The following is a 13,793-nucleotide window of genomic DNA, read 5'->3' on the forward strand; positions in this document are numbered from 1 at the left end:
ACAAATATATTGCTTCTTTTGCAAGATCAGCAAATTTCTTAGGTAAAAATCTGCCAATGCTAAACATCAAAGTCAAATCTCTTAAATTCCACTGCTTTCCAATCAGCTCAAAGAAAAAGAGCAAAAAAAAAATGGGTTTACTCGAGTCGCTACACACTCAAAAATGTAACGCTCACTCTTTCTCTTTCATTCGCCATCAATTGCGTAGCCATTGCAATTTGCAATTTTAGATTTGCTAATGCAGTGCGTTTTCTTTGCTCGTTCAGTGCAGTCGCGTCATGTGCCGTAACGTGTGCATGCGTGCGTGTGTGTGTAAAATGAGTTGGAAATTGGAAAAGTTACAAAGTACCGCAACAATACCAACTGCAATTTGTGTAAAAGTGTCGCGCAACATTATGAGTCCTGTGTAATTTTCTGCACTTGGCCACAAGAGCCGTTTTCTTGCATTAGTTTTGTTTCTTTTTTGGGTGCTGAAAAAAATAGCACAAGACGCAAAGTCAAACAATTACAAAAACAACGGCAAATCTAGCAAACAAGTTCTGCTGCTAACACATACCAACGTATAGTGCGCTCTTGCTCTCTCTCATGCTCTAGCATGCACACTCTCTGCCAGAACAGTTGCATCACAAAAGGCCGACAGAGCAGCAGTCGCACAAACACACACACAGTTCGTATACGTTAACGTAATAAAAGCACGTGTTGGCTTTGATTTTGTTGTGTTGTTACTGTTGACTTTGTTGCTTTTTCTTTACGTTTTTCTTTTGGTTTTTATGTGTATGTACATTTTGTATTCATGACGTGATTTGTTGTGTTGGTGAATGATGAAGCGAGTGTGTGTGTGGGTGTTTGATAACAACGGTGACTTTACATGTATTTGTGCGCTCTCGCTCGCTCTCGCTGGCATTCTCGCTCCCGTTCCCGCTGTTGCTAGATATTTTTTTGTTATTGTTTGCGTTTGAATTGACTTTTCTTAATTATTGAAACGAATTTGCGTGGGCAAAGGAAGCTGCAACTAAAAAGCGTGGGCTACTTTTGTTAGTGCATGATTAAGGAAGTGCTGCTGCTGCATTGGGTGCTCTATAAGACGCCGGTTTGCTAATGCGCTCGGAATGTTTGCCAAGTTGAGGCACAGCTGGCGATTAAACGTGTGTGTGTGTGTGTTTAACTACTTACGTACTTAACGGTACTTAAAGTTTCGTGTCTGCATTCAATCAATCCCAAAGATCAGTGTTGAATAATAAAAGCAAACAGTTAATTTGAACGAAACATAGAAGAAGAAAGAAAGGAGCGCGACAGAAAGACAAAATATAATATGGAAGAGGATATTTATAAAAAATAAGTATGCCAGGAATGTGAAAGAGAAGTCGCAAAGTAAGAGGTGTAAAATGCGAAAAGTGTAAAAGAAAACAAATGTAATAAAATACAAAAGTACGTATGTAAGTGTGTAGTAGGGGAAAGGGAAAAGAATGTTTGAATGCTTATGTATGTGTGTGTGTTTAAATTCCCTTGTATATATGTATGTATGTATATTTTAATGCTTAGGTGCATATGTATGTATGTATATTTAAATCCTTATGTATATATGTATGTATGTATATATTAATGCTTATGTACATATCTATAAATATTTATATGCATATGTACGTATGCACGTATGTATGTAGCAGCAAAAACGTGAAATTAAGTAGCATGAGATTATGTTAAAAAGCAGATAAGCGCGTTGTGAACAAAAACAATAATTCTTTGCTGTTAAAAAGGGCCACAACTAAGGTTTTTCTTACAAATAAGACTCGCTATTAAAGCCAAAGCGTTTTAATTTGCGAGCGCCCACTGTAGAAGTATTACATATGGTATTCCAGTAAGGAAACTTCACATATGTATGTACATTCATATGTACACACACACATATGTATATACAAAGATGCACTACATAATACAAATATACATATATTACGTAAAACAAGATCAGTTTGTTAATTGTGTACGTTCTTCTATGTCTCTATAATTACATATGTACATATGTATGTTACATAGTTCACGCTGGAACCTGTTCCAGTTCTTTTCCCGACTGTTTCTTATTGCTACTTTATTTCTCACGCATATCAACAGGTAACAAATATTATGAGCATACAACATGTTTATGCTGTTACTTTTCACCACCCACTCGGTTGATAATCGTTGAAAATCTGCTGCTTAGACCGAAAATAAAATATTGAACTTCTCTTAAGAGCCAATAAAAAACAAAATATTAAAAAAAAAAAGCGTGTGGGCTTGTGGCGCAACAAGCAACAGCCGCACAACCGGCTTCCCTATAGACCCCACCTTCAGCTACCCCTCACTCCGCACGCACGTCCCTAGGCTCGCACAGAGTATGCCAAACCTGCTGCCGCTGCACAGAAATCAAAAGTGAACATCGCATCGCTTGCATATTGCCAACGTTTGCGTGCTTCGCTCCCCCTTCGTCTAACTCGGCCGATTTGCCACTCGGCGAACAAAAAACAAAAAAAAACACTCATTGTTGGCGTCGTCGTCTTTGTCGTCGCAGCCGTCGTCGTCTAGCGTTTTGGCGCTCGTGAGTTGACACGAAGTTGCGGTCGTTGCTCGTTCGCACGCTCGTTCTTGTTGATTTCGCTCGTTTCTTGCTGTCTGCTCGGTTCTAGTTGGCTAAAGCTCTTCGTGTGGCGCTCAGTCGGCCCCACACCAATGCGGCGCTCGTCGTGACAGTCAGTCGCAGGCAGAGGCCAGCAGCCAAAGCAACGCGGTAGTGAGAGTCGGTGTGCAGTTTTCGAGCAAACATTTTGCTCGCAATTAACAGTTCGAGTTGACATTTTTTACATGGCAATTAAAGCAACAACTGCAGCGAATGCAAAAACGAAAACGAAACAAATACGAAAATTGTGTGTGCTTTTTGATTATTAATAGACAACGCGGCCCCGGCGAACGCAGCATTGATAACGTCACATGTGCGAAAGAGCGAGCGAGCGAGCGTGCGAGAGAGCAAGAGTGTAAGTGTTTCTGTGCGTGTATTGGAATGCATTTGATTAGAATTGTTTGGCTTTGTTGTTAAACAAATGCTAGATTTGTGACTTTGTTTCCTCTGTTTCTGTTTCTGTTTCGGGTTCGACGTTTCCACAAACATTAAAAAAAACACAAAGCTCAAGAGACGCGAGAACCGGTTAACTGTTTGCAAAGCTTGCAAAAAAGTTTTTTAGTTTTGTTTTTGGTTTTGTTTGTGCACTGCAAATGCACAACAGGCAACAACAAAAGCGCCGGAAACGAATAAAACTCATAAGAAGAAAATTAGCTGCCATTCATAATGCTAAATAAATACATTCACTAAATTGGTATGAATAATACAATCGAAGTCTTCAATTGTGAATTTGAAAAAATAAATATCAAAAAAAAAGTGCTGAATAAATGAAAATGTTATAATAAAATTGTGTCACAGAAAAAAAGGTGAAGGAGAAAATAACGAAAAATGCTCAAAAAATGATTTTGCAGCGAATTCGTGTTTAATTTGCGCAAAAAATTAAGCGACGGCTGTAATTTGAGTAAAGTGCAATAATAATAATAATAATAAATAATTTTTACAAATTGGAGCAATATTTTTTGCAACGTTTGAAATTGTGCATTTTTCATAGGCAATTGCATGGCGTTACAGTAAAGCGTGCCTAATGCGGAAAATTATGTTGATAAGAAATATTAAAAAACTATTTATATATTTTAGGTAAAAAATACTATCGACGTTCTTTTGCAATCATTTTGATAGATAGATTTTTAAAGATAATTCGAACAAGAAGCAGAGTAATAATCATAGATAAATTCAAAATTAGCCTCATTTCTAGATAGCTTGCTCTTTTTTTCATAATTTTTCAGGATTTTAAAGGTTCTTTTGCAATCATTTTGATAGATAGATTTTTAAAGATAATTCGAACAAGAAGCAGAGAAATATACATAGATAAATTCAAATGTAGCTTCATATTTAGATAGTTTCTCTATGCACCAGGGCTGCAAACATCGAAAAAAAGGGTCGGTGGATCGGGTCCATGTCTCGAAGAGACTTCCTGCCTTGAGCTTCAGCTTGTGAACTTGCTTTTACATATTTATTGTTGTTTATCATATTTTTGTATATGATAAAGAATAAATTTAATTTTTTATATATAGTTGCTCGCTTTACGAAAATTAATGCAAAATTTGATAGAGAAGTCGTGGGCTAACTACCTAAAATTGGCTTAAGATTAGATCCATTATTATTTTTCTGTAGCTTTGGGGTTTTTAATAGCGAAAAGTATATCTCCCAAACATTTCCCAAAACATTTATAAAATAATATTTTATATATTATATAATTTATATATTGGAAAATGAGCTCAACGAAAGTTAAAACTTAACGCAAGTAAACATGAGCTCGGGAAATGAAACGTTCTAATTAGCGAGCGAAAACATAAAAAATAATCGTACTAAAACATGAATTGTAAAGTACCGTAGTGCTCCAAGTGGAATTATATCTTGTAAAGAACTAAACGTTAAGATGTTTGCACTGAGAGTCTATGAGCCTGAGTTTTTAAAAATATGCTCTACATCTACTTTCATTTTCAACAGTCTCAAGAACTGAAAACTAAGAAACCAACCCAATTCGTATAAAGAAGAAAACAACATAAAACTTAAACTAAGAAATGTGAGACAAAAACTAAGTAAAAGTTGACGACTTTGAACAAAACAAATGCGAAAAGGAGCTTAAAGCAATAGGAAAAAAGAGCGCAAAGTGAATTGAACAAAAATGTGTCGTAAGCCAAACAAATGGCAACAACAACAACAACAGCGGAAATCAATTAAAAAGAACGTTGCCAAACAGTTGCAACAACGAAAATAAACAACAAAAGGCAGAGAAAACAAAAAAGTGCAAAAAGAAAACAAATTTAAAAAGAAATAGGTAAACAAAAAACAAAAAGCAAAGCAAAGAAAATGTCAGGCACGCAGTCGAAGGACACTGCGGCAAAGACTAAAGAAACGGCTAACGAGGCAGCAACGGCCACGCCCATAAAAGCAACAGCAACGCCCACAACAACAACAACAACACCAGCAGAAACAGCAGAGGCTGCAACAGCAACAGCAGCGGCAGCGGCAACAATTGCCAAGAAAACTTTAACTTCGAGTGCGGCTTTGTCATTGTTTGATCAGCTGAAAAACGGCGTCAATTTGAACAGTTTGACAGGCACTGTCGCCAGCACCACGCCCCCGTGCCCCTTTGCGCCGCCCGCTGCTCCAACACTCACAAATATTGAACTGAAGCCACCGCCTCAACCGCCCAAGGCGTCCTTTAGCACGCCCACGCGACTGCTGCTTGGCATTGTGCAAGGCACCAAACGGGGCAGGGAAGCAGCAACAACAACAACAACAACAACAATAACAAAAGCAACGACAACAACAACAAAAGCAACAACTGCAAAAACAACAACAAGCTCTTTGGCTGCAGCAGCTGCCAAATTGGATATCAACGCATTGCGATCTCAGCTCTATCAGGGCGCCAGAAAGACTGCAACAACAACAACGAAAACAAATACAACAACATTAGCAACACGCACGGGAACAACGACAACAACAACAACAACTGCCAGAGGAGATAGAGGAGTACGAGGGAACGGGAATAGCATCAAGAAACGCTGCTTGGATCGTTACGATTCATCAGAGTCATCAGACAGGTGAGTTAATGTCCTTTTAAGCTACGATACGATGGGTTGAGTCCGATGAATAAGTTAGTCCTCTTAAAATGATTATGATATGTAGTGTACTACGAAATGAGTAATAGATCCATTTCGTGCACATTTCGTGTAAATTGCGGAATAATTGACTTCTCATGAGCAAAATAAATATATATAGAAATAATATAAAATATATATGAATATAGAGAAATATAATAGTATATGGTATATCAAAATATGGTAGTATTAATATAAATATGTAGAAATATATAAATATATAATAAATATACAACATAATAAAGATGTATATAATATAAATATATAATAAATATAAAATTATTTAAAGAAATATTATAAAAAAATATACATATAAAAACCAATATATAAATTCATAGAAATGTAATAGTATAAATATAAAGAAACATTATACAAAATATGTAAATGTAGGGATCGGTTTTCTGGATCTATTAAAAAACACTAGGTTCTTTTAATTTAATACTATTACATTTTTTTTTTTTTTACTTCATACATTATCCAATTATTCTTATTGGTACAATGATACGTTTTTCATATTACACTCAAATATAATTAAAAAAATATATAAATATATGTAGAAATATAATACAAATATTTATAAATACATATAAATATAATTTAATATTTATATAATGTATATAAATATAATATATACTTTTTATATATTATGTTTAAATTTAAAGAAATATAATAAAATATAGTCATTAAAACAAACAGTTCACATAGTAAGAACGAGACAATGACCCTTAAATTATTTTTTTGATTTTTGTTTAAAATTCCCAAACGGTTTAAGCACGAGTGAATTGTTATGACATGCTAAATCTACGCCAGAGCAAATGAGATAGCAAAGGAATAAAGTAAGCGCGAGTTGAGAGAGTGACGTGTGCCCAAAAAGAAAATGAGATAAAATGAAAGACGAATGGGTAAATAGAGAGTGAGAGTTCGGAAAGATAGATAGGGAGATACATTGTAAAAGGCCGTAAGAATTGAACAATGTGACAAATCGTTACTGAGAAATAGATAAAAAATTGACAGAAATTGAAAGAAAAGAACGAACTAAAGAGTGACAAATAACATAAAAATAAAGGTAATAAAGGGTACTTTTTATATATAAAAGGAAACAGATAATTCGTTTATATACTAAAAAAAGTGCAAAAATCGATTTCAAAAAGAATAAGCTTTAAAGCTATATATTACGGGAATATTGTAAAATATTATGAAAATAGTATGAAATAATATATGAATATTATGAAATATTATAATAATATATTTGTAAGGAATAAAATATAAAATAAAATAATAATGAATAAATATTATATTATATTTATAAAGAATAAAATTTAAAACATTAATAATAATTGAAATATGATAATGAAAGACTCGCTTCCTGCGATAACTCATCAAACATTAACAAATTAAATGTTGAGTAGTAAAAGATACCTCGTAAAATCTGACATATAAGGAAACTAAAAACAACATAATTATGCCATGATTTCAATAACAAAAAAAAAATAAATATATTATATAAATATTTCTCTCTATTATTCTATGCCGTGCAATTCGCCATGAGTCATGATCATGACCACAACATTTAAACTTATCTCAAAGTTAAGTTTGAACTTAGAAACAAAAACAAAAAAAAAAATTGTCAACTTTTTGTGCAGCTGCATGTTGACAAAAAAAAAACTACAACAAGTTGAATTCAAGTTGGGGGCTTGCCAAACAATGCAACTGCTATGAAAACAATGCCAAATGCAATGCCAAAAATTGCAAACATAACATTAAGAAGCCAAAATGCGGCACGACTAAATATACACGAGTAGCAGCAGAAGCGACAGCAAACAGTAACTTAAACTGCATGTTAAATATGTGTGGCAAAAAGAGCATTAACGACCCACAAGATGTGCTGTAAATATAGAAAGGAAAAAGTACTTCACCAAGTTTAAAGTAGAAGCCAAGTAATAGGGATTCGATCCGGAACTTTCGTCCGTAGATCACTACGCCACGAAGCGACTTATTGGGGCATGCCACAGAATATACACATTTAAATTATTTCGTATCAAAAATAACATATCAAATGCGTAAATAAAAACATTGAAAATTGTTGCTGTATTTGAGCCGGCGACCTGCCGCTTGTTATTACCAGCTCAAATTATTTAGTGAAATTCAAAGCATTTGGAATATTTGACAGTTAAATGATTTAACTATTCTAATCCACATCGAAATATTATAATTATACCCATGTCTAAATTAAGATCAAATCAAAACAATATGCTACACATTTCTAATCAATCTTTCTGATCAATCAATCGATAATCAATTCGATTATTCGAAACTTTCTCTGCATAGACATGTGACAAGTGTTTAGATTATAGGGTATAAACAATCGAATGCAATTTGCGAGTTATTACATTACACTTTCGACGTCGACGTCGATGTCGATGTTGGCGTCATTTTGGAGTCACTTAAACAAGATAAATCAACGTGGGCGATTACACAATATCGCATTGTCAGTCAGTGTAAGTGTGTTGGTGTGTCTGTGTGTATCTTTAACTGCAGCTGTATCTGCAGCTATATCTCTCTGTCTGTGTGTGTGTGTGTGTCGACAATTGAGGCGTGCTGGCATGACTGTGCAAAAAAAACAAAAACAAAAAAAGAGTAACAGCAACAACCACAGCTGGCAAAAAACTTTTAGCAGCAACTGTGGAAAACTGTGGAGCAGTGGGTCGCACTTGGTCGCAGTTGTTGGGGGGCCCGGGTCGCCCATGGAAAATGTGGAAAAACCTGTACCAAGTCAATAGCACACTCAAAGAAAACAAATGCTGATTAACGCGTAGCATGAAAAATAAACAAAAAATGAAAAATACAAAAAATATGATGACTGCTGCAGTCGAGTTGTTGCTGTTGTTGTTGCCGACTTTATGAGCGATAATTAAAGTTAAATGTTTTGTATGTGATGTTGGAGCCGAGCACTCGTGTATCTACAACCAAATGCGAAACGTTAAAAGATGCCGCAGCGCAAAAGATTGCAACTTGCTGTTGTCGCTGGCTTTAAATGTTTTTCAAAAAATAAAAAATAAAATAAAATTACAAAAATTAAATTTTAATGACTGAAGTTCTTGGCAATTGCAGCGGAAGGCCAACTAACCAAATTGAGGTCAGTTAAAGTTAAAGTCGATTTTTGTCAGGCACGCTCTTCTAAAGTTTTAAAGAGATTCAACTTGAATTTGCGAGAAGTTGACTTCGAGATAAGTAAAATATATATATATATATATATATGAACATTCTGTGCTAGTTGGAAATAAGAACTTTTAGACTTTATTTTACGAATTTCTTAATTTTTGGAGATTACTTTTATAGAAAATATATAAGCATATTTAAAAAATAATCTTCTATAAAATATATAAATACTTATAAAATATATAAAAAATAATCAAAAAAAAATAAGAAATATATAATATTATAATTATAATATAAAATGTATTTAAAATATATTAAAACTATATTAAAAAGAAATCCAACAAATAATAATTGTAATAAATACAATGTAATGATGAATAACAATTTTATTATAATTTAATATAAAATATAATTTTTTAAAATATATAATTAATAATAAAAAATAAATAAATAATAAATTAGTAAACTAATAACATGGATATACTGACACAATAAAATTTATAAATATAGAAATTATAGAATTCGAATTTTTGTATAAACTAAAATTACATCTAAGCCTCAAAGCTTTCTAATTTATAACTATTCAATCTATTGTTAAATTCCTGACTTTATTTTAGTTAAAAGTACTATTAATTCTATTGTAGCCAGTCGTGTTAGAATTCATTCGCACAATATCTGGGATAAATACCTATAAAATTAGATTAATTAAATTGAAAGTGTGTTTGCAATGATTCCCAAAGGCAATAATTCAATTTGTCTGCTATAAAAAATAATAAGTAAATATAATAGATATATAAATCAAAACAAAATAAAAATTATGAATAAATTAAACAAAAACAAAAAACTCGAAACAAAAAGAAATTATTTTTTGAATTTGCGAACGTCGTAGTATTAAAGCTAAGGAACCGGTTTGGTTTTCGTATAATTCTAAGTTTTAAATAACCAGCAATAAAAGAAAATAAAACCCCAAAAATTGCAATATTCATGCATAAAAGCAACAATTTAGCTGCTTAAAGATGCGCAATAAAATTTAATGCAGCGCAAAAAATTGCAAACAAGAAAAAAAGTAAAAATAAAACAAACAACAGGAGAAGCATTTTTTCATGTTTTGAGAGCGAAAAAACAACAAAAACAAAAAATAAAATAAATAAATCAAAAAGAGTTCAACGACCAAAAGTTGAAATTATTTCCGACAGCAAAGCGACGCACGAACGAACGGACGAGCGCAGCCGAAGCAGAAGAACAAGCGAGTGACATGGAAAGAAAGAGAGCGAGATACAAAACGTACTACAAGATACAATATTTTAGCTAGATGCGGCATTTGATATGCCGGTGTGTGTGTGTGTGTATGTGCGTTGCGTGCGCTAACTTAAAATGAAACGAACAGAACTTTCGACCCGGCCTATCGATGGTGACGACAACGAGGACTGCTCAATTTATGCATGATTTGCAGCTAACAACAACAACAACAACAAACACTATTAATTAGAATGCAAAAGAAAAGAGAAGAGTAGAACAAAGCAAGCAGCTCGCTCGCATAGAAGCTGTTGCTGCAGCAGTCGCAGATACATATGTATCTGAGGGATGCGCGCATGCAGGAAGCTTGTCGCCCACACGCGCCATAAATTAACAATCGCTGCCGCGGCCGCTGCCGCTGATAAATGAACGCATGTTTTGCGTATCTTTGAGATACAAATGCACTTGCACGCAGCGCTGTTGCGCATTTTTAATGAGCGGAAATTAGTTGGCATTGTAGATACAAAAGACGAAAAAATTATACAAAAAAAACCACAACAAATGTATTTGTAAGCCATAAATTCACAGCTGACGAGGTTGCGCGTGCCGCGTTTGTAAACTTGGCGAGCGCCTCAGCGCGCACAGATACATTTATTAAATCACCTTTTAGCGTACTCTCCGGCACAATTATCTGTCAGATAAATTATTGAAATTGTTTAATGGCGCATTTTTATAGCAAATACAACACAACTCGCTTCATAAATCGCATTGTTTGTAATTCGCGTTGCTTGTGGCCAGGCTTATGCGCAGGGCCATTTATAGTGCATTCAGTTTTTGGCAAAGTATCTCTCAGATACATATAGTATATATTTTTGCAGTATCTGTTTTTAGCTCGCATTTTCTTTTTTGGATTAGCCACGCATTGCGTTGTTTCTTTTGCATTTTTCGCTTGTGGCGCAGTTTTTGCTTAAAGAATAGCTGCTCAAAGTTGGGCAAAAAATATCTTAATAAACAGCTATATTGTGCAGCGACTTTAGTCTGTTCGAATTTATATATATCACTTCGCATTTATATAGAACTGATATTATATAAGAGTATATATATTATTATTATAATTTTTTTTTTTTTAATATCTATTATTATATGTTATATATGAGTCTATAAACCATTTGCTTAAAGTCTATTTTAAATGGCTTATTTAAAGCAATACATTTGTTTTCAGCTGGATTTTTATTATTAGGAGTGATAGAAGTGAATTCTTTTCAGTTTTTTCCTGATAATTATTCATATATAGTTTTGTTTGATTGACTGACAACTTACAGACCTCACCCTAGAAACGTGAGAGCTGAGAGCGGACTGTTAATAAAATTGTTGCTTAAATGTTTCCAAAAATGTTTGTAATTCCACTTTGTCAATTTGGAAAGAAAAATTGGCAATTACACAACTTCATGTGAACCGTAATTTGAATTTGAACTAGCGACCACACTCTTGCTGGTCCGACGTAAAGTTTACAAAGCACGCTTATATGGGTGCGTTTTTGTTTACGTTTTGCATGCATGCTTTGATCAACTTTTGCTCTCAAATCAAAGTTTACGATAAAAGTTCAGTTCTCTAAATCTTGGTCTCCGTCGGCACAAGCTCTTATATAGATATAGAAAGATCATATATATATTGTTTTCGTAAAAAGTAAGAACTGATAAAAATGAGAAACTCTTATATTGGTACAGATTATATATTTATTCTATATAAATATATATATTCCCTAACGCCTTGGTCTGCGTCTGGACAAACTCTTATATAGATAAAGAATATATATATATTTTTTATAACTTATTGTCTATGCACTTCACACCCTTACGAACTTCGTTCTCACTTCGTCAGCCAACATCTATTCCTGGCCTACTTCACAAGATTTCCATATAATAAACCATATAGATAATAAACATTTTAGGTAAATTTTAAAGCTTTAAAGCTGCCCCATTTCGTGTCGCCTCCTTTTACCTACAACTCCACTTTATCTGCCTGCACACATATCTATATATATTGCAGCTGTTTGCCTTGCGGCTGGCTTTAAGGCTGGTTGCTTTCAATCGCCACGCCCCCGCAACGTTGCGTTGAAAACGATTACACTCGATTACCAAAATGAATATGTTGAGTGGCCAACTAATTTGCTGCAACTGCAGCCACTAGAACTACAACAACTACAACAATAGCTGCAACAACAATTACAACAACAACCACCCGGCAACCAGTTAAGTAGCCAAAATGCAAACGCCTCGAAAAAGCCAGGCGCAAGTTTTCCGATCTGCTTTCCCCTTCGCCCCCTTGTCCGCTTCCTAGAAAATTCGCTCTGCTATGCATGCGACTTGCAACATGCCAACGCGTTGCCAAACTGCCTGCCACGCCCCTCTAACCGAGACAACGAGCCGCCCTCTCGGCGGCAGCAGCAGCCGTCGCAACCGCCAAAGTTGGCCACATTGAAAATTTGCTTGTTTTTTAAATACCCTTTTTTTGGAGTATAATTGGGTATAATCATCATGTTTGTAACGTATTGAAGATGGGCTGTAATTTCGATATCTGTATATATGACATATACATATAGATCGATTTTTGATCTCGCCGGGAAATTATGCCGATTAACTGTATCGTATAGAGGAAAAGGTTAAAACAGATGATGTGTGTATAACTCGCGTCAAACGCACCAATTTTGTGAAGACTTAAGCTTGATTTAAGCTCTTATTTTCCCATTTCGAATTTCATGAAATGTCAATCATCAATCGTCAATCGTCAATCATCAATCATCCCTTTCCTTTAATTTGATCAATTATATATCATTTCAGCTACTCAAATGCTGATGCTCATTACTGATTTATTTGGCAACAAATCGAACTAAAAGGAAAAGTAAAACTGCAATAATATATTTCATCATATTGCATAATTCGGATTAAAGAGTGTAAAAAGTTGTATAATAAAAGTTTTTATAACTATTTAACTGATTGATTGAATGATTTAGAATGATAGGAATGTACACATATGCTGTTATATACAACTTCTGACTTTTGTTTATTTTGCTTGAATTATTTGGATTAAGTAGCATGCTTACATATGATTCAAATATACAACATTTTACTATTAAAAAAAATCTATTTATTTATTTGATTGATATAGATTGATTAGCATGCTGTTCTTTACAACTTTTTACTTTATAATAGATTGATTGATTCAAATTGTTTAGGATGTTACGTGATGGTTTTAATATACAACTATTTAATAGATTTATTTGTTGATGTTCTATACAACTTTTTACTTTTGAATATATTGAAACACGCTCACATATATGCTGTTTTAAATAACTTTTTCCTTTAAGTAGATTGATCGAATGATTTAGATTGATAATTATTCCTTAAAAGATTGATTGATTTCGATTGATTAGCATGCTTTTACATATGCTCTGCATGCAATTTTTATTTTTATTATATCGATTAAGTTTGATAGCCTGGAATTTGTCTTTTAGAGTATTCAATATTCGGCATATTTTAATACAATTTTCTTGCTTGTCAATTTTTGCTATTTTTTTGCTCTCTTTGTTGTAATTTTTTTTATAGTCTGCATTTGTTGTTGCTGTGGCACAGTCTCTCGCC

The 13,793-nt window shown here is 33.8% G+C and overlaps 1 protein-coding gene across 2 annotated transcripts in view; it reads left to right on the forward strand.

The window, feature by feature from the left end:
- The first annotated feature begins 246 nt into the window (after positions 1-246).
- jing overlaps positions 247-13,793 on the forward strand; it is a 209,836-nt gene continuing 196,289 nt past the window's right edge. The window contains exons 1-2 of one of the 2 annotated variants that reach the window (XM_064680637.1): positions 247-406; positions 4,601-5,700. In XM_064680637.1, the coding sequence (XP_064536707.1) occupies positions 4,964-5,700 (737 nt within the window). In that variant the 5' untranslated portion in view covers positions 247-406; positions 4,601-4,963. Of the gene's footprint in view, positions 407-3,448; positions 3,552-4,600; positions 5,701-13,793 lie in introns of those variants that run through there. The other variant, XM_064680638.1, reaches the window with a different exon arrangement.

This window comes from Drosophila montana, unplaced genomic scaffold (assembly GCF_035044405.1).
Source record: "Drosophila montana isolate Dmon_TW-CO22-7 unplaced genomic scaffold, ASM3504440v1 contig_2127_1, whole genome shotgun sequence".
Lineage (NCBI taxonomy): Eukaryota > Metazoa > Arthropoda > Insecta > Diptera > Drosophilidae > Drosophila > Drosophila montana.